General features: G+C 41.4%; 1 protein-coding gene across 1 annotated transcript in view; it reads left to right on the plus strand.

Annotated features, from left to right (window-relative positions):
• Positions 1-16304, plus strand: part of LOC112236147 (syntaxin-binding protein 4) — a 95544-nt gene extending 79240 nt beyond the window's left edge. Inside the window, exons 10-11 of the mRNA XM_042306298.1 lie at positions 12261-12318; positions 13887-16304. Coding sequence (XP_042162232.1) covers positions 12261-12318; positions 13887-14034 — 206 coding nt within the window. The 3' untranslated portion in view covers positions 14035-16304. The remainder of the gene's footprint in view (positions 1-12260; positions 12319-13886) is intronic.
• Positions 16305-26808: the final 10504 nt, after the last annotated feature.

The raw sequence follows: 26808 nt of genomic DNA on the forward strand, positions 1-26808 counted from the left end.
AGACAACCTTGATGGGAAACTACTGAGAATAGTAGCAGATTGTATTGCCACCCCTATCTCTATCCAAAGACTAAAGGAGTGTATGTGTCCACAGGAGTGGAAGGAAGCTAAAGTTATTCCACTGCCTAAAAATAGTGAAGCACTCTTTGCTGGCTCTAACACCCGCCCAATCAGTTTGCTACATGTTCTTAGTAAACTGATTGAGAGAATTGTGTTTGACCAAATACAATGCTATTTTTAGGATAACAAGGAAGGTAACCATTGAGTTTCAGCACGCATATAGAGAAGGGCACTCAACTTGTACTGCACTAAGTAAGATGACAGATGATTGGTTAAAATAAATGTATAATAAGATGATAGTTGGAGCTGTATTGTTAAATTTCAATCAAGCCTTTTATGTGATTATAAATTATTATTGAAAAAACTCATCAGCTGCCATTACATGGTGAGATTGTTATTTATCTAATAGAACCCGGAGAGTGTTTTTCAATGGAAGCTTCTCTCACATCAGATATGTACAGTGTGGTGTTCCTCAGAGCAGTTGCCTTGGGCCGTTACTCTTCTCTATGTTTTACAATTGGTTTTCCACTGGTCTTACACGAAGCTAGAACAACTATGTATGCAGATGATTCCACACTCTCCATGTCTTCACCCAAAGCCAGTGAGCTCACTGAAATTCTAAATAAGAAGTTACAGTCAGTATTAGAATGGGTGAGTAGTAATACACTGTTGTATTTGGTTCCAAACATTCTCTAAGATCTAAACCTCAACTGGAGTTGTGCATAAAGGGTGTGACCATTGAGTAAGTTGAGGAGGGCTAAACTCCTAGGTATGCCATTGGATGGTCAATTATCATGGTCAAGTCATATTTTACCTTTATTTTACCTAGGCAAGTCAGTTAAGAACAAATTCTTATTTTCAATGACGGCCTAGGAGCAGTGGGTTAACTGCCTGTTCAGGGGCAGAACGACAGATGTGTACGTTGTCACCTTTCGGTTACTAGTCCAATGGTCTAACCACTAGGCTACTCTGCCGCCCCATATTGACAAAATTGTTGTAAAGATGGGGACTGTACTAGTTGTTAGGTCTCTGGTCTTGTCCCATCTTGATTACTGTCCGTTAATATGGTCAAGTGCAGCATGCAAAACCGAGCAGCACGCCTTGCCCTTAACTGCGCACACAGAACTTGCATGCCAGTCGTTCCTGGTTGACGGTTGATGAGAAATGACCTGCTTTCCTTCTCGTTTTTATGAGAAATATTACTGTGATGAACATTTGATTGTCTACCTAATCAAATAACGTACAGCTCAGACACCCAGACATGCCACCAGGGGTCTCTTCACAGTCCCCAAGTCCAAAACGAATTCACAGCAACACACCATATTATACAGAGCCATGGTCGAATTGAACTCCCATCTCCAATTACTCAGGCATACAGCAAAAATCCCTTCAGAAGTTGATAAAATAACATCCCATGGCACAATAGAGACTGTGAAATGACACACTATCACACTCTAACACACACACAATCTACACACACATTCTTTAGTCGTATTGTTTGTATATCGTTGTATTTTAAATGTATGTGACTGTCCTTGTCTATCAATCTATCAGTATTTGGTTACTTGATGTATTTTGTGTTTTTTGTGACCCCAGGAAGAATATCAGCTGCTTTGGCAAATAAACCAAATACCAAAACCCTCTCTTTTCTGTCTTTTGTTCCAAAATGTGAGTGTTTTTTTTAATACATTTGATAAAAATACAGACAGTGCTTCACAAGGGCATACCATACACTGTACTTGGATGAATAATGGAAGTAATGCTGGTTTAAAAGTTGATCAATTTATAATCCCATTTAGGAGAAAAGGAAATTAAAACATTTTTACACTTGCGCTACATTGATCCTTGGGAAACATACACTTAAAAAACAAATTATTTTACCAAATTGCAAAAAATGGATTCTCTGAACGTTATTTCACCAAGTTCCGCCATTTAGGCAAACCATTAACAGTATCACATATCCTATTATTGTATAATAAAGATGACCTTATTATTTTAAATTATGAACCTTATCGTAGTTCCCCAGAAAGTGAACTGGTGCGTCCATAGCATTCTATATCTAGTCTCTGTTGTGAAGTGTACATGAGGTGATGAAGTTAAACTTGTGTGCAATTCACAACTAAATGTTTGCATTCAGATATCTTTTAATGATTTTCTGCCAGAAGTCAAAGAGCTTTGGATGAGTTATCGGTACAGCTGCCATGTTTTTCCCTGTGCTTCCTACTAGGGTTGTTTTTCTCCTCTGTTCTTCTCCCCTCTGCTCCATGTACACATGCTGTTCTTCCTTCAGAAAAGCATGCATCAACAATTTGTTAATTTGCACAATTTCTCTTGGTCACTTTCATTTGTAAATGTCCACACTCACCAAAAATCACATTTGGGAACTACTAGCTATGCTTGCATAACTTTGAGCTGCATCTGCAATTAGTTTGCAATTAGTTTACGTAGATGGAACTAGATTTTCACACTTTTGAAGAAAATGGATCATCTTGAAACCTGTAACAGTGTCTGCCGTCTCTTGACACAGGGGCCACCCAAAGGGGTTAGGGGTATAGAGTTGGACTAGTAGAAGGTATATTCCCATTCCAAACAACATTCCATATGTGGGTACACCGGTGGCCATGTTGGATGTACCATTTGGAATGTTCGATCAATTGATGCTTCTGACATCCTCACTCAGAATTCAGTGCTGTGTTCTGTGTTCTACTCCTGCAATGATGTCTGGATTGTGTGAAATCCAGTGGATCTATTAGTTCTGATTCTATGGTTCCAGTCAACCTTTCACCAAATATCATCCTGTCCCTCTGTGAACAAAACGTGTTATTTTACAATAAGAATCGCTGTACATGGCACAATAAACACAATGCACATATTCGGCAACGGCGATAGTTCACACCCTCGGAAACAGAAAAACATGATATCGGTCAGAAAATTCCTTTGTGTCCCTCAATGTACAATGTGTATATTAGTGATACATTTAACAGACTGGGTTTCACTCTGTTAATTCAATGTTGACAGGCGGGGCCCGGGGATAAGCAGTTTGGTCTCAGGTTTTAGTGAACTCATCAGTCACAGAAAATAAAGTATCCAATGATCTTGAACTGATCTGAATTGATTTGAACTGATCGAACTTGGCTTGACATGCCAAATAATCCGTTTGGAACAATACACAGTGTATATTTCAGAAATACTTCCAAGGCTTTCTGGTTCTAACTGTTGTCCCTCGTGACCAGAGACTGAGTCCTAGCCCTGGCCCCGGAGAGAGAAGTGAAAAGGGGTCTTACCATGTGAACCACAGAGGGCTCAATGCCAGCTTTGTTCCTCAATTTGTCCTTTTCCCCACATCCTGGGGCAGTGGACTGAATTCAATCAAATTCTGATAAATAAAAAGCATTCAATAAAGCGTTTAAAGCTGCTTACAACAATCCCCGCAAGGACATCATATAGAGGGAGATTCAAATATAAAATAAAGGGGAGAGGGAGAGATAGGTGGACAGGGAAATGAGGGAGGAGAAATGATCAATGGAGCATCATTGTGCTAGGGTCAGACCAAGGAGTTAATTGTGGTGTGTGTAGATAGAATCAAAGTGTCTGTAAATTCATAATTCATTGAATGCTTAATTCAATATTATAGCTAATAACCCTTCTGGCTCCCCTTACCAATCCCCAGTCCCTCTGCCCCCTGCTCCAACTTCACTCCTTCCTCTCCTCCCCTTACCAATCCCCAGTCCCTCTGCCCCCTGCTCCAACTTCCCAGTCCCTCTGTCCCCTCCTCTCCTTCCTCCTCCCCTACCAATCCCCAGTCCCTCTGCCCCCTGCTCCAACTTCACTCCTTCCCCTCCTCCCCTTACCAATCCCCAGTCCCTCTGTCCCCTGCTCCAACCAATCCCCAGTCCCTCTGTCCCCTGCTCCAACTTCACTCCTTCCCCTCCTCAGTTTACCAATCCCCAATCAGCTAGGCCTAATTGCCATCCCTTTCTCTCTGCTTCAGCCCTACATAGTTCCTCTCCTCCACCACCCTGGTGTCACTGTGGTCTCACGTGGCTCACCGTGCGCTGACTAACCCCGGCTAACCCTCCACAGGTGGCATGGCCCAGCATGGGCCTGAGTAAAGTGCTGCTCCAGAAGAATATGAACAGCTGTCATACATAATAAGCTAGAATACACACACACTTGGCATCACCGGATGAGAATGATGAAAACGTCAGCATCCCCTGCCTCCTCGGTCAATCTATTTATTTATTTAACCTTTATTTAACTCGGAATGTCAGTTAAGAACAAATTCTTATTTCTGATGACGGCCTGGGATTAAAAAATATTTATAAACTCAGCAAAAAAAGAAAAATCCCTTTTTCAGGACCCTGTCTTTCAAAGATAATTTGTAAAAATCCAAATAACTTCACAGATCCTCATTGTAAAGATTTAAACACTGTTTCCCATGCTTGTTCAATGAACCATAAACAATTAATGAACATGCACCTGTAGAGCGGTCGTTAAGACACTAACAGCTTACAGACGGTAGGCAATTAAGGTCACAGTTATGAAAACTTTGAAACTCTGAAAAACACCAAAAGAAAGGTGCCCAGGGTCCCTGCTCATCTGCGTGAATGTGCCTTAGGCATGCTGCAAGGAGGCATCAGGACTGCAGATGTGACCAGGGCAATAAATTGCAATGTCCGTACTGTGAGACGCCTAAGACAGTGCCACAGGGAGACAGGACGGACAGCTGATTGTTCACGCACTGGCAGACCACGTGTAACAACACCTGCACAGGATCAGTACATCTGAACATCACACCTGCGGGACAGGTACAGGATGGCAACAATAACTGCTCGAGTTACACCAGGAATGCACAATCCCTCCATCAGTGCTCAGACTGTCCGCAATAGGCTGAGAGAGGCTGGACTGAGGGCTTGTAGGCCTGTTGTAAAGCAGGTCCTCACCAGACATCACCGGAAACAACATCGCCCATGGGCACAAACCCACCGTCGCTGGACCAGACAGGACTGGCAAAAAGTGCTCTTCACTGACAAGTCGCGGTTTTGTCTCACCAGCGGTGATGGTTGGATTCGTGTTTATCGTCGAAGGAATGAGCATTACACAGAGGCCTGTACTCTGGAGCGGGATCAATTTGGAGGTGAAGGGTCCGTCATGGTCTGGGGCGATGTGTCACAGCATCATCGGACTGAGTTGTTGTCATTGCAGGCAATCTCAATGCTGTGCGTTACAGGGAAGACATCCTCCCTCATGTGGTACCTTTCCTGCAGGCTCATCCTGACATGACCCTCCAGCATGACAATGCCACCAGCCATACTGTTCGTTCTGTGCGTGTTTTCCTGCAAGACAGGAATGTCAGTGTTCTGCTATGGCCAGCGAAGATCCCGGATCTCAATCCCATTGAGCACGTCTGCGACCTGCTGGATCGGGGGCTGAGGGCTAAGGTCATTCCCCACAGACATGTCTGGGAACTTGCAGGTGCCTTGGTGGTAGAGTGGGGTAACATCTCACAGCAAGAAATAGCAAATCTAATCTGATGCAGTCCATGAGGAGGAGATGCACTGCAGTACTTAATGCAGCTGGTGGCCACACCAGATACTGACTGTTACTTTTGATATTGACCCCCCCTTTGTTCAGGGACACATTATTACATTTCTGTTATTCACATGTCTGTGCAACTTGTTCAGTTTATGTCTCAGTTGTTGAATCTTGTTATGTTCATACAAATATTTACACATGTTAAGTTTGCTGAAAATAAACACATTTGACAGTGAGAGGACATTTCTTTTTTTGCTGAGTTTATATTGGACAAAACACATAACAACAAGAGAGACACCACAACACTACATAAAGAGAGACCTAAGACAACAACATATCATGGCAGAAACACATGACAACACAACATGGTAGCAACACAATATAACAACAACATGGTAGCAACACAACAAGTGTTAAACAAATCTAAATCTATTTTATATTTGAGATTTTTCAAAGTAGCAACCCTTTGCCTTGATGACAGGAATACTCTTGGCAACCCTTTGCCTTGATGACAGGCACAACAAGGCACACTCTTGGCATCCTCTCAACCAGCTTCCTGAGGCAGTCACCTGGAATGATTTTCAGTTACCAGGTGTGCCTTGTTAAAAGTTCATTCATGGATTTTCTTTCCTTCTTAATGCGTTTGAGCCAATCAGTTGTGTTGTGACAAGGTAGGGGAGGTATTCAGAAGATAGCCTTATTTGGTAAAAGACAGAGTCCATATTATGGCAAGAACAGCAATAGAGCAATGGACATTAGACTGGTGGAAATCTGTCCTTTGGTCTGCTGAGTCCAAATTTGAGATTTTTGGTTCCAACCACCGTGTCTTTGTGAGACGCAGAGTAGGTGAATGGATGACCTCCGCATGTGTGGTTCCCACCATGAAGTATGGAGGAGGAAGTATGATGGTGTGGGGGTGCTTAGCTGGTGACACTGTCTGTATTTATTTACAATTCAAGGCACACTTAACCAGAATGGCTACCACAGCATTCTACAGTGATACGACGTCCCATCTGGTTTGCATTTAGTGGGACTATCATTTGTTTTTCAACAGAATAATGACCCAAAACACACCTCCAGGCTGTGTAAGGGCTATTTGACCAAGGAGAGTGATGGAGTGCTGCATCAGATGACCTGGCCTCCAAAATCATCCCAACCTCAACCCAATTGAAATGGTTTTGGATGAGTTGGACCGCAGAGTGAAGAGAAAGCAGCCAACAAGTGCTCAGCATATGTGGGAACTTCTTCAAGACTGGTTTTCAGGTGAAAAGCATTTCAGGTGAAGCTGGTTGAGAGAATGCGAAGAGAGTGCAAAGCTGTCATCAAGGCAAAGGGTGGCTACTTTGAAAAATCTCAAATATAAAATATGTTTTGATTTGTTTAACTCTTTTTTTGGTTACTACATGATTCCATATGTATTATTTTGTCATTTTGATGTCTTCACTATTATTCTACAATGTAGAAATAGTACAAATAAAGAAAAACCCTGTACTGAGTAGGTGTGTCAAAAATGTTGACTCGTACTGTATGTTTACATTGGATAAACAAAAGTGAAATAAACATTAAAAAGTGAACAGTAATTATTACACTCACACAAGTTCCAGAAGAAAAATACATTTCAAATGTCATATGTCTATATACAGTGTTGTAACGATGTGCAAATAGTTAAAGGGGAAAAAAAGGAAAAATAAATAAATCTAAATATGAGTTGTATTTACAGCGAAGCTTGTTCTTCACTAGTTGCCCTTTTTTTGTGGCAACAGGTCACAAATCTTGCTGATGTGATTGCCCACTGTGGTATTTCACCCAATATATATATGGGAGTTCATCAAAATTGGATTTGTTTTTCTAATTCTTTGTGGGTCTGTGTAATCTGAGGGGAAATATGTGTCTCTTATATGGTCATATGTTTGGCAGGAGGTTAGGAAGTGCAGCTTAGTTTCCACCTCATTATGTGGGCAGTGTGCACATAGCCTGACTTCTCTTGAGAGCCATGTCTGCCTACGGTGGCCTTTCTCAATAGCAGGGTATGCTCACTGAGTCTGTACATAGTCAAAGCTTCCTTAATTTTGGGTTAGTCACAGTGGTCAGGTATTCTGCCACAGGGACAGTCTCTGTTTAGGGTCAGTCACAGTGGTCAGGTATTCTGCCACGGTGACAGTCTCTGTTAATTCTTTTCAATGTGTCAAGTAATTATCTTTTTGTTTTCTCATGATTTGGTTGGGTCTAATTGTGTTGCTGTCCTGGGGCTCTGTGGAGTCTGTTTGTGTATGTGAACATTGCCCCAGGACCAGCTTGCTTATGGGACTCTTCTTCATCTTTCTGTAGGTGATGGCTTTGTTATGGAAGGTTTGGGAATCACTTCCTTTTAGAGGGTTCTAGAATATAACAGCACTTTCCTGGATTTTTATAGTTAGCGAGTATCGGCCTAATTCTGCTCTGCATACATTATTTGGCATTTTACATTGTACGCATACTGTAGGATATTTTTGCAGAATTCTGCATGCATAGTCTCAATTTGGTGTTTGTCCCATTTTGTGAATTATTGGTTGGTAAGCGGACCAACACAGTATTTTTTTCCAGATCGTAATTGGTATGTCAAATTTTATGTTCTTTTTGTTTGCATAGAAGGCCTTTTTTTGCCTTGTCTCTCAGATCATTCACAACTTTGTGGGAGTTACCTGTGGCGCTGATGTTTAGGCCGTAGTATGTATCGTTTTTTGTGTGCTCTAGGGCAACAGTGTCTAGATGGAATTTGTATTTGTGGTCCTGGCAACTGGAACACCATTTTTGGAACACCATTATTTTAGTCTAACTGAAATTTACCGATCATGGCCCAGGTCTGACAGAATCTGTGTAGAAGATCTAGGTGCTGCTGTAGGCCCTCCTTGGTTGGGGACAGAAGCACCAGATCATCAGCAAACAGTAGACGTGTGAGATTCTAGTAGGGTGAGGCTGGGTGCTGCAGACTGTTCTAGTGCCCTCGCCAATTCGTTGATACAGTTGACGTCGGAAGTTTACATACACCGTAGTCAAATATATTTAAACTCAGTTTTTCACAATTCCTGACATTTAATCCTAGTAAAAATTACTTGTCAGTTAGGATCACCACTTTATTTTAAGAATGAGAAATGTCAGAATAATAGTAGCAAGAATGATTTATTTCAGCTTTTATTTTTTTCATCACATTCCCAGTGGGTCAGAAGTTTACATACACTCAATTAGTATTTGCTAGCATTGCCTTTAAATAGTTTAACTTGGTTCAAACATTTCGGGTAGCCTTCCACAAGCCTCCCACAATAAGTTGGGTGTATTTTGGCCCATTCCTACAGACAGAGCTGGTGTAACTGAGTCAGGCAACTCCAATACCTTGACTTTGTTGTCCTTAAGCCATTTTGCACAACTTTGAAAGTATGCTTGTGGTCATTGTCCATTTGGAAGACCCATTTGCAACCAAGCTTTAACTTCCTGACTGATGTCTTGAGATGTTTCTTTAATATATCCACAGAATTTTCCATCCTCATGATGCCATCTATTTTATGAAGTGCACCAGATCCTCTTGCAGCAAAGAACACCCACAACATGATGCTGCCACCCCCATGCTTCACGGTTGGGACTCGGCTTGCAAGCCTCCCCCTTTTTCCTCCAAACATAACGATGGTCATTATGGCCAAACAGTTCTATTTTTGTTTCATCAGACCAGATTTCTCCAGGAAGTACGATCTTTGTCCGCATGTGCAGTTGCAAACCGTAGTCTGGCTTTTTTATGGAGATTTTGGAGCAGTTGCTTCTTCCTTGCTGAGCGGCCTTTCAGGTTATGTCGATATATGACTTGTTTTACTGTGGATTTAGATACTTTTGTACCTGTTTCCTCCAGCATCTTCACAAGGTCCTTTGCTGTTGTTCTGGGATTGATTTGCACTTTTCGCACCACAGTACGTTCATCTTTAGGAGACAGATCACATCTCCTTCCTGAGCGGTATGACGGCTGCATTGTCCCATGGTGTTTATACTTGAGTACTATTGTTTGTACAGATGAACATGGTACCTTCAGGCGTTTGGAAATTGCACCCAAGGATGAACCAGACTTGTGGAGGTCTACAATCTTTCTTTTCTGCAGTCTTGGCTGATTTATTTTGATTTTCCCATGATGTCAAGCAAAGAGGCACTGCATTTGAAGGTAGGCCTTTAAATACATCCACAGGTACACCTCCAACTGACTCAAATGATGTCAATTAGCCTATCAGAACTTCTAAAGCCATGACATCATTTTTATGGAATTTTCCAAGGTGTTTAAAGGCACAGTCAACTTAGTGTATGTAAACTTCTGACTCACTGGAATTGCGATACAGTGAATTATAAATGAAATAATCTGTCTGTAAACAACTGTTGGAAAAATTACTTGTGTCATGCACAAAGTAGATGTCCTAACCGACTTGCCAAAACTATATATATATATATATATATATATATATATATTTATTTTTTTTTTCCACAATTTTGTGGTATCCAATTGGTAGTAGTTAGTCTTGTCTCATCGCTGCAACTCCCGTACAGACTCGGGAGAGGCGAAGGTTGAGAGCCGTGCGTCCTCCGAAACACAACCCAACCTATCCAAGTCCTAGCCGCACAACCCAAGTCCTAGCCGCACTGCTTCTTGACACAGCACACATCCAATCTGGAAGCCAGCCGCACCAATGTGTCAGAGGAAACAGTGTACACCTGGCAACCTGGTCAGTGTGCACTGCAGCCGGCAGGAGTCGCTGGTGTGCAATGAGCCATGGATATCCCAGCCAGCCAAACCCTCCCTAACCCGGACAATGCTAGGCCATTTTTGGCCACTGCACCACCCGGTAACAAGAAATTTGTGGAGTGGTTGAAAAACAAGTTTTAATGACTCCAACCTAAGTGTATGTAAACTTCCGACTTCAATTGTATATATGTTGAAGAGGGTTGGGCATAAGCTTCGTCCCTGTCTCACCCCACGGCCCTGTGGAAAGAAATGTGTGTGTTTTTGGCCAAATTTAACGGCACACTTGTGTACATTGTACATTTGTACAGTTGTTTGTGTACATGGATTTTATAATGTTGTATGTTTTTCCCCCAACACCACTTTCCATCCATTTGTATAGCAGACCCTTAAGCCAAATTGAGTCAAAAACTATTTTGAAATCAACAAAGCTTGATAAGGCTTTGCCTTTGTTTTGGTTTGTTTGTTTGACAATTATGGTGTGCAGGGGGAATATGTGCTCTGTCATACGGTAATTTGGTAAAAAGACAATTTGGCATTTGCTCAGTACATTGTTTTCGCTGAAGAAATGTACGAGTCTGCTGTTAATGATAATGCAGAGGATTTTTCCAAGGTTGCTGTTGACGTATATCACACAATAGTTATTGGGGTCAAATTTGTCTCCACTTTTGTGGATTAGGGTTATCAGTCCTTGGTTCCAAATATTGGGGAAGATGCCAGAGCTGAAGATGATATTAAAGAGTTTAGGTACAGCCAATTGGAGTTTTTGTTCTGTATATTTGATCATTTCATTTAGGATACCATCAACACCACATGCCTTGTTGGGTTGGAGGATTTGTATTTCATCCTGTAGTTCATTCAATGTAATTGGAGAATCCAGTGGGTTCTGGTAGTCTTTAATTGCTGATTTTTAGATTTGTAATTGATCATGTATATGTTTTGGCTGTTTGTTATTTGTTTTAGAGCTAAAAAAGGTTTATCCACACATCTCAGTTTTGTATAGACAACACTTCGTGGTGTTGTTTGTGTGTTCCAATTTTCCCAGAAGTGGTTTGATTCTATGGATTCTTCCGTTACATTGAGCTGATTCTGACGTGCTGTTCCTTCTTTTTCCGTAGTGTATTTCTGTATTGTTTTAGTGATTCACCATAGTGAAGGCGTAGGCTCAGGTTTTCTGGATCTCAATGTTTTTGGTTGGACAGGTTTCTCAATTTCGTTCCTAGGTTTTTGCATTCTTCTTCAAACTATTTGTCATTGTTGTTCATTTTCATAGGTTGTCTGCTTTAACTATGTCGATTTGATAGCATAAACCTTCCAAAAAACATCTAGGCAACAACAAATTCAATCCATTTTAGACAACTTCCTGGACAAAGCATTTCACTGTAATAGTGAAGGTGTAACTATGCCAGTAGGAAGCCTAAATAGGATATTTGACTTTTCGGCTTCGCACAACTTTCCCTCCATCTATAGCATTTCGTAATATTGTTTAGTTCCTTTGGCTTTGATGCCTCATGATTGAGTATTGCTCGGTTCAGGTAGACTTTGATTTTGCTGTGATCTGTTAGGTGTGTTTGTGGGCTGACTGTGAATGCTCTGAGAGACTCTGGGTTGGGGTCAGTGATGAAGTAATCTACAGTACTACTGCCAAACAATGAGCTGTAGGTGTACCTACCATAGGAGTCCCCTCGAAGCCTACCATTGACTATGTACAGATCCAGCATACGACAGAGCTGCAGGAGTTGTGACCCATTTTTGTTGGTTGTTTTGTCATAGATGTGTCATATTTGGGAGGAAATACTGTCACCGCCAGGTAGGTATTTGTACCCCTGTGTGCTGAGAGTGTCAGGTTTTTTCTCTCTCTCTCTCTCTCTGTTGCTCTCTTTCTCTCTCCCTTTCTCTTTCTCTCTTTTTCTAGATCTTCCATATGGATGGGAAGAGGCCTACACTGCAGAAGGAGTCAAATACTTCATCAAGTAAGTCCAAACAACTAGAGGGTTAATATTCTAACCACTCCAGGAGTCTCCGCTCAATGGCAGCCTTTGACTGTTTCTGTCTGTATAGTCAGAAGTACTGGTTCTGTAAGCGTGGGGCTCAGTGGTGGACTGCCAGATGATGTGGGCTTGTTTATAAGGTCATAAGCCTGGAGCGGTTATGTTTGGAGGAAAAAGGGGGAGGCTTGCAAGCCGAGAACACTGTCCCAACCGTGAAGCATGGGGGTGGCAGCATCATGTTGTGGGTGTTCTTTGCTGCAAGAGGATCTGGTGCACTTCACAAAATAGATGGCGTCATGACGGAGGAAAATTATGTGGATATATTGAAGAAACATCTCAAGACATCAGTCAGGAAGTTAAAGCTTGGTTGCAAATGGGTCTTCCAAATGGACAATGACCCCAAGCATACTTCCAACGTTGTGGCAAAATGGCTTAAGGACAACAAAGTCAAGGTATTGGAGTTGCCTGACTCAGTTACACCAACAAGCCCACATCATCTGCCAGTCCACCACTGAGCCCCACGCTTACAGAACCAACCTCTCAATGTTGTGCCAAGTTTCCACAAAGTCCCACATCACTTTTTCTATTCCATGAATTAAAACTTCCAGTACTTCCGACTATACAGACAGAACCAGTACTTCTTGACTATACAGACAGAACCAGTACTTCTCGACTATACGGACAGAACCAGTACTTCTCGACTATACGGACAGAACCAGTACTTCTTGACTATACAGACAGAACCAGTACTTCTCGACTATACGGACAGAACCAGTACTTCTCGACTATACAGACAGAACCAGTACTTCTCGACTATACAGACAGAACCAGTACTTCTCGACTATACGGACAGAACCAGTACTTCTCGACTATACGGACAGAACCAGTCAAAGGCTGCTGTTGAACGGAGACTCCTGTAAACCACAGAATAGACTCAACCCAACATATCTTCTTTGATCGCAGTCTTACACGCAGTCTTACACGCAGTCTTAGCAATGCTGGCTGTCGAGTAAATGAAAGATGTGCAGGGAGTCCCAGGGTGTGTCTTATTGTTGTTGATGACTGAATGAAAGATGTGCAGGGAGTCCCAGGGTGTGTCTTATTGTTGTTGATGACTGAATGAAATATGTGCAGGGAGTCCCAGGGTGTGTCTTATTGTTGTTGATGACTGAATGAAAAATGTGCAGGGAGTCCCAGGGTGTGTCTTATTGTTGTTGATGACTGAATGAAATATGTGCAGGGAGTCCCAGGGTGTGTCTTATTGTTGTTGATGACTGAATGAAATATGTGCAGGGAGTCCCAGGGTGTGTCTTATTGTTGTGGGTGACTGAATGAAATATGTGCAGGGAATCCCTGAGTGTGTTGTTTTGTGCTTGATGACTAAATGAAAGACTAGTAAGTAATGAGGGGACCACATGTTCTGGTAATTTAGGGTTAGAAGCACAAAAATGTTAAGGAAGTTGATCCATTCAATTGAAGAGGGATCAGAGGTTCAGGGGTGATGACCTGAGAGTGATGTGTTGCTCTGTCTTATTTTTGTCTCGTGCCAGTCATGTGACGCAGACGACATCGTGGACCCATCCGGTGACCTGCAGCCTGGCTCTGGGGTTGGGGCTGTCCGAGAGAGAGGGGGAGATATCAGCCGACGGACAGGAAGACAACACAGCCACCCCCAGCCCCGACCACACCAAGACTTAGACCTGGGACAGTTCCATAGGATATAACATTGCAGAATCTTTAGATAAACGTGTATTGAATAGACTAGATATTGTATGTCTTGGAGTTGGATAATAGAGAGGCCTCGCAGGCAGCTCTGTATATAACATTTCTATCTGAACGTTCTGTCGTGTTGCTATTCCCCAAGCGAAGAAAAAACACCAGGCATTGGTGAAACAACACCAGTCTTCCTGTACAAATAGAGATTCAGTAGAACCCTAGAGGTGGATACAGAGACAACTACCTGAAACCCTTTAGGAGCCCCAACAAAATATTGTCTTTAAAATCATATAACTAGCTACACATAATGTTTCATTAAATGGCAGTGTACGTTAGCTGTTCTGGTGAATATGCAGTTTAAACTTTATTTATATTTTTTTACATTAAAACCTATCCGGAATTGGGCTGAGCAGTGTATAGACAGTTAATTAATTGTGTTAAAATGAATTGCACAAGGCTAGCTTCCCCGTTCGATGGAGTTGATTCATGACTCTTATTATATCGCTGTGGGTTTCTAAAGAGTTACTGGAGTTGCCTCTCCTCCTGCTCTAATATATGTGTATGCTGCTGTAATCATATTACCTCTGTGAGGAACAGTGACCAAGCCCTCTCTCTCTCTTCATCTCTCTATCAACTTCCACATAAGTCTTTACAAACAATTTCACAACCCTCCATATTTTTCACCCTTAGAAGCCAGCTTCACAATGTCTCATTTTCTTTCCCGAAGCAAAACAGGTTGGAGAAAACTCCCGTTTTTCTGTTTGCTCCCTGAGCTGCACCTTGGAATGCCATTCCGAGAGGTCCACATTCCGAAATCGGAATTGTCTTCTGAATCAAAATATACCAGAATCTACTGCTGAAAGCTCGGCCTAACATGCTATATTTTTACTGTTCACTTCCTTCACCAGAACTGTTATGGCGGAGAGGCAAAGGATTGAGAAGAAGAGTTGGCTTGCATCTTGTCCATTGGTCAGATAAGAGTTGGCTTGCATCTTGTCCATTGGTCAGATAAGAGTTGGCTTGCATCTTGTCCATTGGTCAGATAAGAGTTGGCTTGAATCTTGTCCATTGGTCAGATAAGAGTTGGCTTGCATCTTGTCCATTGGTCAGATAAGAGTTGGCTTGCATCTTGTCCATTGGTCAGATAAGAGTTGGCTTGCATCTTGTCCATTGGTCAGAGAAGAGTTGGCTTGCATCTTGTCCATTGGTCAGATAAGAGTTGGCTTGCATCTTGTCCATTGGTCAGATAAGAGTTGGCTTGCATCTTGTCCATTGGTCAGATAAGAGTTGGGCAGATTGTTGCCAGGTGTCTTTAGGTTGTAATAATGTAACACATTATGTTTTTAAAAGAGTTATGGAATGAAAGCATGCAATATTATCGAACATCATCCTATTTGCTGTTAGTTAACCTGCTCTTTAGCCTGTAGTATTTGATTTGATTTACTCACTAGTTGAGCCCAGTGTTGCTATTTTTATCCAAAATACATTGATAACATGTCTGTTCTGTGTCCTGTAGCGCTGCTACCTCCATTAAGAGATCAATCAAACAGTATTTAAAATGTATAAAAAGCCTGCGTTTACACAGGCAGCCCAATTCTGATCTTTTGCCACTTTGCGTCTTTTGACTTATCAGATCAGATCTTTTGCCGATAATTGGGCAAAAGATCATCATTGTGCTGCCTGTATAAATGCAGCCTAATACAACATGTCAAGTGTGTTGTGTTCATGTCTAACCAACCATTACCAGTGTTTGGCATAATATTACATGTTATACTAAGTATGTACGAAGTCCTCACAAGGATACTAAAACAAGGGAAATTGGGCAGTTTTGGGTTAGGTTAAGAGTTAGGGGTTAGCGTAAATATGATTTTGAATGGGAATCAATTGTTTGGTCCCCAGAGAGATAGTAAAACAAACATGTGTGTTTTGCGTGTGTGTGTCCAAGCCAATATCGACCGTGCCCCAGGCTGGGAGTATTGATTTTCCCTCTCTAGCATGTGTGGTTAAATATATCCCCTTCCTCTGGAAACACCAATCACATGACACACACACACTCTCTCTTTCTCGTTCTCTCTCTCGTTCAAAGATCTGTGTTCCATAGAGCCGTAACGACGAGCAGTATCAGCGATGTTGATACCGTCTCTCCACAGCTCCATAGTTCCATAGTGACAGTGTTCCATACACTCTTAGAAAAAAGGGTTCCAAAAGGGTTCTTTGGCTGTCCTCGTAGAGAACCGTTTTTGGTTCCAGGTAGAAGCCTCTGTGAAAAGGGTTCTACTTGGAACCAAAAATGGTTCTTCAAAGGGTTCTCCTATGGGGACAGCCAGAGAACCCTTTATTGTCTAGATAGCACCTTTTTGTGTAGTGTAGTGACAGTGTTCCATAGTGACAGTGTTCCAGCTACTGACTGACTGGCTGGCTGACTAGCTGACTAGCTGACTGGGCACGTTTGAGTTTTAAGCTGAAAGTAGATGGAAGCCAGCGAGTAAAGTCGGGAGAGGTACATATGCACTGACAGCAAGTCGGCCAACTTCTGCTGTTTCTAGGAAGCGCAACAATGTCAGACATGACGTTCACCTTTGCTATTGCCAATGAAGTGGATGCTATCGAAATTCTACTTCTCCTACACAAACACGATCAACATGGTCCAAGGAATGAATATCCTGATGATAAGGACATTAGATACCAGCCCAATCTCTTTATAACATTCACAAGACTTGTTTTGTAATTGTGTGATGGTTCAGAAAAATATATATATATATGTTTTATTGTCACATACACCGTAGGCTACTAGAATGAGAACATAGAGGTGTTTTTGCAGTATATTGGATATGCTCTGTTGTTGCCATTGTTATGCCTATGTACCTTCCTCATTATTATTTGTGATTGTGCAACATGGAATTGTAAGAGATGTGAATAAATGAAGTCCACAAAGATTCCTACTGTATGGTAATTGATTGCATGTCAAATCACCACAGTCTGGGGTGTATTTATCTCATTCTCAACCTGTATGTTGCTTTTGTCAGTAAGCATGATGAACATATATATATATATATATATATTTTTTTTTTTACTTTTATTTAACTAGGCAAGTCAGTTAAGAACAAATTCTTATTTTCAATGACGGCCTAGGAACAGTGGGTTAACTGCCTTGTTCAGGGGCAGAACAACAGATTTGTACCTTGTCAGCTCAGGGATTCAATCTTGCAACCTTTCGGTTAACTAGGCCAACACTCTAACCACTAGGCTACGCTGCCACCCCAGGAACAGATTTTTTGATTCAATCACATGACGAAAAAGATTAGACTATACATGTAAATCAGTTCACATAAGTTAATGGGTAAACAATATGCCAAGCTGTCAAATGCACTTGGTATTGACCCCCGACATGTCTGGGGTTCTTGCTCATGAAGGGACACAGAACAAGTCCCTAAAATTGCCAGTGTAGAAAAACCCAGGTCTAGTCAACAATTTGTATTACATTTTATTCACACTTAATAGACAATAAGCACATTTGAATTTGTTTGTGACAACAATATTACAGACAAGACTAATTGTATGCTATAATATGGGACACAACATTACAGTAACATCTAAATAAATACATTAGCTATATTGTCTCAAATTAGATATTTCATTTATTTATGTTAAACATTTGGATCACATGTAAGGTGGTGACAAATGTTGATCAAGTCTTGACAAAAGTGATCTGCTCGAACACACCCACTGACTGGGTGACTGACTGACTGACTGGGTGGGTGACTGACTGACTGACTGACTGACTGACTGACTGGGTGACTGACTGACTGACTGGGTGGGTGACTGACTGACTGACTGACTGACTGGGTGACTGACTGACTGGGTGGGTGACTGACTGACTGACTGACTGGGTGACTGACTGACTGGGTGGGTGACTGACTGACTGACTGACTGGGTGACTGACTGACTGACTGGGTGACTGACTGGGTGGGTGACTGACTGACTGACTGACTGACTGGGTGACTGACTGGGTGGGTGACTGACTGACTGACTGACTGACTGACTGACTGACTGACTGACTGAGTGACTGACTGACTGACTGGGTGACTGACTGACTGACTGACTGACTGACTGACTGACTGACTGGGTGACTGACTGGGTGGGTGACTGACTGACTGACTGACTGGGTGACTGACTGACTGACTGGGTGACTGACTGGGTGGGTGACTGACTGACTGACTGACTGACTGACTGGGTGACTGACTGGGTGGGTGACTGACTGACTGACTGACTGACTGACTGACTGACTGACTGACTGACTGAGTGACTGACTGACTGACTGGGTGACTGACTGGCTGACTGGCTGACTGACTGGCTGACTGACTGACTGACTGACTGACTGACTGGGTGACTGACTGGCGGACTGGCTGACTGGCTGATGGACTGGCTCATTTGATTTGATTTGATAGGATCCCCATTAGTCCGATGCCAATGGCGACAGCTAGTCTTACTGGGGTCCAACACCTAATGAAAAATACATTACAGACAAAAAATACTTTACAATTTACGTACAGTACATTTAAAAACATTAAAATGTAGTGTGTGTGTGTATCTATCAGTTACACATACATGTCAGTACATACACACAACATGTAGGTCACATGTCAGTACATACACACAACCAGTAGGTCACATGGGGAGAGGTGTTGTGCCGTGAGTTGTTGCTTTATTTGTTTTTTGAAACCAGGTTTGCTGTTCACTTGTGCTATACAAGATGGAAAAAAGTTTTTTCTGTACGCTTGAGTAATTGACTCTGTATAATACTGTACATTTCCTTGAATTTGTTCTGGCCCTAAGGACTGTGAAAAGACCCCTGGTGGCATGTCTGGTGGGGTAAGTGTGTGTGTCAGTGCTGTGTCTAAGTTGACTATGCAAACAATTTGGAATTTCCAATACATAACTGTTTCTTATAAAAACAAGAAGAGTTTTTCCTCAACTCTCAGCATGCATAGTATTAATATTAGCCCTCTGATTACAATGAAGAGGAAAATGTGCATAGGGCTGTTGCGGTGACCATATTATCGCCACACCGACGGTCACGTGTCATGAAGGCATTCAAATTCCACATTCCACAGTAATTAGGCTCCTCCAAGCTCTGATGCTGCTTCTGGTCATTAGTAGCCTACCAAACTTGCTTACTGCCTGGTACTCAGCACTCTATCGTCCCTCTAATCACTCTGACATCAATGCAAATGGGTCGAAAAACTAGTCAAACACTTCATGAGAGCCCATAACCTCATGTTGCTCAATATTTCTATAGGCTATGCAATTGCGGGAGAAAACAGAGTGATGGCCTCTACTAAAAAGAGGAGGATCCCATCAGCATTCGGTAGGCTGGTTCTCAACTTTCTTAATATTAAACACATTGCTTATATTTCCAAAAGGAGTATAGCCTACCTGGCTGGCTTGAAAATAATTATAATTGTGACCACCACAGCCCTAGACATGCCGCTCTGTTCTGTCAAAAAAGCATAGCATCTCCTTTATTATGAACAGACCTCTTCCCATCTTTAAAACCATTGAATCAATATGTTTTGACCATGTCAGTTTACAATTTAAAGTAACACCAAGTAATTTAGTCTCCTCAACTTGTTCAACAGCCACATCATTCATTACCAGATTCAGCTGAGGTCTAGAACTTAGGGACTGAGTTGTACCAAATACAATGCTCTTAGTTTTAGAGATGTTCAGGACCAGTTTATTACTGGCCACCCATTCCAAAACAGACTGCGACTCCGTCTTAAGGGTTTTAGTGACTTCATTAGCTGTGGTTGCTGATGTGTATATGGTTGAATCATTAGCATACATGGACACACATGCTTTGTTTAATGCCAGTGGCATGTCATTGGTAAAAACAGAAAAGAGTAGAGGGCCTAGAAAGCTTCCCTGCGGTACACCACACCTTACATGTTTGACATTAAAGAAGCTTCCATTAAAGAAAACCCTCTGAGTTCTATTAGATAGATCTGAATCCATGATATGGCAGAGGTTGAAGAGCCATAACACATACGTTTTTTCAACAACAGGTTATGGTCAATAATATCCAACGCTGCACTGAAGTCTAACAGTACAGCTCCCACAATCTTCTTATTATCAATTTCTTTCAACCAATCATCAGTCATTTGTGTCAGTGCGGTACATGTTGAGTGCTCTTATCTATAATCATGCTGAAAGTCTGTTAATTTGTTTACAGAGACATTGTCACGCCCTGACCTTAGAGAGACGTTTTATTAAAATAAAAAGGAAACACTCACCACGCTGCACTTTGGTCCACTTCTTACGACGGCCGTGACAGAAATAGCATTGTATTTGTAATTGTATACACAATTTTTTCAAACAGTTTGCTAAGAGCTGACAGATAGGTCTGCAGTAAAGGCCTCTTTACCACTCTTGGGTAGCGGAATGACTCTGGCTTCCCTCCATGCCTGAGGATAAATATTTTTTTCTCGCCTCAGATTAAGAATATGACAAATAAGAGTGGCTATATAGTCAGCTCCCATCCTAAGTAAATTTCCATCTAAGTTATCAATGCCAGGAGGTTTGTCATTATTGATCGATAACAATAATTTTCCCACCTCTTCCACACTAACTTTACAAAATTCTCTAACTTACAATGCTTTTCTTTCATTATTCGTTTTTATGCATGAGTGCGATGGCTCACTGTTCGCTGTTGGCATTTCCTGCCTACGTTTGCCCACTTTGCCAATGAAGTAATCATTAAAATTATTAGCAACAACAACTGGTTTTGTGATGAATAAGCCATCTGATCCGATGAAAGATGGAATTTGTCTTTCTGCCCATAATTTCATTTAAAGTACTCCAAAATTGTTTCCATCATTCTTTATATCATTGATCTTGTTTTCATAATACCGTTTCTTCTTCTTTTTGTTGAGTTTAGTCACATCATATCTCAATTTGCACTCAGTCAGCCAGCCAGACTTATTAGTCACTCCTTTTGCCCCATCTCTTTCAGCTATACAGTTTTTCAATTCCTCATTCACCCATGGAGCCTTAACAGTTCTAACAGTCAGTTTCTTAACAGGTGCATGTTTATCAATAATTGGAAGAAGCAATTTTATAAATCAAGTGCAGTGTCTGGATGCTCCTTATAAATCACATCAGACCAACAAATATTTTTGACATCGTTCACATGAGAGTCACAGCAAAATGTATGGTCTCTTATACACTATGTTAGGCCCAGCATTTGGAACTTTGGCTTTCCTGGATATAGCCACTATATTGTGATCACTGCATCCAATGGGTACGGATACAGCTTTAGAACAAAGTTCTACAGTATTAGTTAACAGGAGATCAATACATGTGGATGATCTTGTTCTTGTAGTGTTTGTAAACACACTGGTAGGTTGATTAATAACCTGAACCAGGTTACAGGCACTGGTTACAGTGAGAAGCTTTCTCTTGAGCGGACAGCTTTATGAAAACCAGTCAATATTCAGGTCCCCAAGAAAGTAGTCCTCTCAGTTTACATCACATACACTATCAAACATTTCACACGTAGTATTTACATACTGACTGTTAGCACTTGGTGGCCTATAGCAACACCCCAAAAGAAAAGGCTTTAGGTGTGTCAGGTGAACCTGCAACCACAACACTTCAATAACACTTGACATAAGAGCTTCTCTAAGCATTACAGGGATATGGCTCTGAATATATACAGCAACACCTCCCCCTTAAGCATTTCTGTCTCTTCTATAGATGTTATATACTTGTATTGCTACTGCTTATATCATCAAATTAATTATCTAGGTGAGTCTCAGAAATGGCTAATATATGAATGTTATCTGATGTTAGCAAGTTATTGATTTCATGAACCTTATTTCGAAGGTTACATATATTAATATGGGCTATTTTCAGCCCTTTCCTGAGTAGCTTATCAGAGATAAACATCATATGGAAAAGAACAAACAAAGCAAGAGACAAAAAGATAAACCCTCAGCAGTCCATTAATCAATTGGTGTGCTCCACCTTAATCTTCCTGTGGTCCATCTTCAGTTTCTCCGAGATTATTTCCCTCACTTTGTCCTCAGACTTCATTCAGGTCTCATGTGGATTCTGCAAATCCATCTACAACAATGTTGTTCTGCCTTGATTGTCCCTCGTCATCTTGCCGTTCTCCTGTTTAAACTCATCATTCTGACCCTGGGAGAACTGCAAACTGTTCTTCATGTTCTGGGCCTCTCTGGTCAGGTCGTCTATTCTTTTATTAACTGACTCCACCAATATTTGGACACAACACTTGAAGCTATTTTCTTGTTTTTGTAACATCTGCTTGGGAGAATCCGCTTCCCAGCCACAATGGCTAACCTCATCATGGGCTGTGTTCAAGCCCTCAAGAAAACCCTGCTAGCTTGATAGGTAGCTAGTTAGCTAGCAGCTAGGCTAGCTGATATGCCAAACAGCTACTCAGAACCGGCCTTGGTCGGCAGCATCACTGGACAGATAGTAGCAGTCCCAGCAACTGATGCCAACCGGGTTGCGGAATCGAAACTCAAAAGCGTTTCCATAGACTTTCAAAACACCAAAATGAGCTCTCCCTCGTTTCGCGTTCAACAGGAAGTGACTGACTGGCTGACTACTCTAATTGGTCTTGCTGTACTAAATGTTCTACTAAAAACGAGAGTCAGTGTTACGTTCCAGATTGCACCCTATTCCCCTTATAGTGCACTACTTTTGGCCAAGGCCCAAGTAGTGCACTATAGTAGTTCCTATATATGTCAAGCCCTGGCCATAGAGAGGCTTTTATTCTATGTTTTGGTTAGGCCAGGGTGTGACTAGGGTGGGCATTCTAGTTTCTTTATTTCTATGTTTGCTATTTCTATGATTTTGCCGGGTATGGTTCTCAATCAGAGGCAGCTGTCTATAATTGTCTCTGATTGGGAATCATACTTAGGCAGCCTTTTTCCCCATCTGTGTTTTGTGTGTAGTTGTTTTCTGTATAGTTGATTTGCCTTACAGAACTGTTCATTTTTCTCTTTGTTATTTTGTTTATTTTATTTTTGTGTTTTGAGTAATAAATTATCATGAACACTTACCACGCTGTGCTTTGGTCCGATCCTCATTCTGACGAGAGACGTTACTGTAACGGTTTTCTTGAGTTGAAGGAGAGGAGGACCAAAACGCAGCGTGGTTACTATTCATGTTTTTGAATAAGACACCTACACATCATACAAAACAACCAACGTGGAAAACCTAAACAGCCTATCTGGTGCAACAAACACAGAGACAGGAACAATCACCCACAAAACCCAACACCAAACAGGCTACCTAAATATGGTTCCCAATCAGAGACAACGACTAACACCTGCCTCTGATTGAGAACCATATCAGGCCAGACATAGAAATAGACAAACTAGACATGTAACATAGAATGCCCACTCAGATCACACCCTGACCAAACAAAACATAGAAACATACAAAGCAAACTATGGTCGGGGTGTGACAGTTACAATATAGGGAATTGGGTGCAATTGGGGAGGCATTCAGAGCCAGACAGCTGCTGTTTCAGCCTTCTGTTATATTACTTACACAACATTCTCATTCTCTTGACATAGTCTCTAGTAGTGAAAGAAGGTAAAGATCAAACTATTTCATCAGAGGCTGAAAAGGTCAAGGTACAGTAGTTTTAATACAACTGAATCTTGGCAACCCTAACTTGTGTGAGCGGTGGCCTTCAGCCAGGTGTGTGTGTGTGTGTGTGTGTGTGTGTGTGTGTGTGTGTGTGTGTGTGTGTGTTGGGCAAAGTAGGCTCAAGATCTTACAGTACATAACACACTGGCTAATTTAGGTCACTGCTGGTCATGCTAATCGCATTTTCAATCTGTTATTGGTACAAACACACACGCACACACGATATTGGATTGGAGTGTGTGTAAGGAAGATATACTATAATTACCTTCAGGTTAAAGAGGATATTCGTAAATAGTTCTAATTCCATTGTTCTGAGGTGCAATATCTCATGTTTGATTAAAACAAAGTCATGTGAATACTGCAAACAGATCACTTTCTGCCTGAGATGATTTCTAGCCTGCCTAAAGCTACAATCTGACAACTTTACTTTCGTGTGCCAGCACTCAGGAGAATATTGTACATGCAGTGACTAACCCACTCACTTTTTCAAGTGTTCAGGGCTGTGCATAGATCTTTGTAAGGGGAAGATGCTCAAAATGACCCCCCCAACCCCCCCGCAAAAGAATCGACCTAAATCCCTAATACATCCAACTGCATACAACTGCATCTGTAGCCAAAATGTTCTTTTTTTTTTTTTTTTAGCATAGGTCTATATATTTTATGCAACATCACTCATCACACACTGTAAACAAGCTAGTGTCACTGACTCCTTCAGAGACATTTAATTGACATCATGCACAAACATCGTTAGCACTGTTGGATCCTATGTGCACATGTCTGGAAGTGTTTTAGCCCAGGGGAGCAGGTGTGGCTAAGCAATGTCCTACTTTTCTCTTGCAAAGGTTGTCACAACATATGCTTTAGCAACCTCTGTTGTCAAGGATGTCAACAGAGTTTAGAGTTTAGGAGAGGAAAATAGAGATTTGTTTAACGTATTTGTGTGAGCTAACATTGTCTCTAATGTCACTTTTTCAGACATAGGCAGACAAAGGACTATAGCTTCCACAAGGGTGGCTACTTTGAAGAATCTCAAATTAAAAATATATTTTTTTGATTTGTTTAAACACTTTTTTGGTTACTACATGAATCCATATGTGTTATTTCATAGTTTGTGTGTCTTCACTATTATGCTACAATGTAGAAAATAGTAGAAATAAAGAAAAACCCTTGAATGGGTAGGTGTGTACAAACTTTTGACTGCTAGTGGATATGAGAGTGGCAAGAGCTTACTACTTTATATTCTCATATAAACAAAAAATAAAGGGATAGTCAATGATGGGCGCTATGCGTTCTATGTAAAATAAAGAATGAAGTGGAGGGTGTGTTCCACAACACGCTGCCGAAGTGGAACTGACTGAGTTCATTATCCCTTTTATTCTATAGCTATAATTTGCCACTAGAAATATGTGTTCATTTGCCAGTAGAAAGGTGTTCAACATCCACTCAAGTGGCTAGCAAGGTTACTAGATAGCTACAGTACTAGTAGTAACCATGGTAGCCATGGTAACCAAACAAACAGACTTGCTAGTTTATGAAAATCAAATTCAACAGTACCCATAATATGTTCAAATCGACTGCTTTCAAACAAAACATGTAAAAATTAACTACAGCCATTGAATTCTACCTGCAAATATACTGTGCATTATAGGGAAATAGTGCACCCTCTTGAATGCCCATCAAGCCAATCAGAAAGGAGTATTCAACAATGCCATGGTATAAAGAAGATTATAAACTTGATGGTTCAAGTCCTGAATGCTGATTGGCTGACAGCCATGGTATATCAGACCGTATACCACGGGTATGACAAAACATGTATTTGAACTGCTCTAATTACATTGGTAACCAGTTTTTAATAGCAATAGGGCGCCTTGGGGGTTTGTGGTAAATGGCCAATATACCACGGCTAAGAGCTGTATCCAGGCACTCCGCTTTGTGTCGTGCTTAATAACACCCCTTAACAATAATATATTGGTCATATACCACACCCCCTCGGGCATTATTGCGTAAATAAAATACTACATTGAGTTTCTATAGCGATAGGCCGTCATTGTAAATAAGAATTTGTTCTTAACTGACTTGCCTAGTTAAATAAAGGTTAAATAAAATAAAAAAATAATAATACATTAATTGATAGAGGCCTTTCAGGACAATCAAGGGCAAAAGTAGGCTACATAAAATCAAGTGCAGGTTGAATAAAATATAGAGCAATTAATAATACAATTAACCAATTAATATTGCAATTTCAGGGACAGAAGGGGATAGGTGGCAGGACAGAATCAATCAAAGACCATTGGCTTTCTGAAAGAGGTGTTTTTGTATTGTTTTTTATGAGTGACTGTCTGCATTTTGGCAGCAGAAGGCAGGACTGGGGTGGATGAAGATCCTGCAGTTGTTCACTTTGTAGGCCTAAACGGCTTGTTTGATTTGTACAAAGAGTACAGGAGCTTTTTCTTCCCAGTAGGCTGCTGTGTGTTAGATTGAGTTGTTTTCACCCCGCTGAAAGCACATGAGGTTCAATGTGAGAACCGCCTAGGCCCTAGGAGGTGGTGAGCAGCGAGCGCAGGATATCTCGCTCCGCTATTGGACAAAAGTAGGTCAACCGCGCCCACTAACGTGACCCGTCATTCCATCCACCCTTTTCTAGGCTAAGGGTGAAGGGGTTTGGTCCGTGCGCTCAATGCGTGACAGACGAAAAAGCACTCTATCAAAAAATCACTCTCACAAAAAAAAGTGTTCTCATAGCTCCTCGCTTGGAACATGACTACAGCGATTTCCATTTACCTCATTGTGCAATTAGTCCATCTATGTATGTATATGTCGGGAAAAAACGGTTGCCTAACTTTAGTGTAATTTGTCACGTGTTTCACAAATGAGGACGCGCTTCTCATGTTGAAAACAGTGGGTTCAAAACAGACGCACCTTGTACCTATTTTGAACAACGGCCAATGTAGGCCTACATAATGTAATTATAGTGCACACACAAACTTGGATATTATGCTATTCAGGATATTACTCTCTGTGCACATGCATGTGATAAATAGCTCTACTTTGCCGGCTTCTCTGAACTCT

This window comes from Oncorhynchus tshawytscha, linkage group LG25 (assembly GCF_018296145.1).
Source record: "Oncorhynchus tshawytscha isolate Ot180627B linkage group LG25, Otsh_v2.0, whole genome shotgun sequence".
NCBI classification, from domain to species: domain Eukaryota; kingdom Metazoa; phylum Chordata; class Actinopteri; order Salmoniformes; family Salmonidae; genus Oncorhynchus; species Oncorhynchus tshawytscha.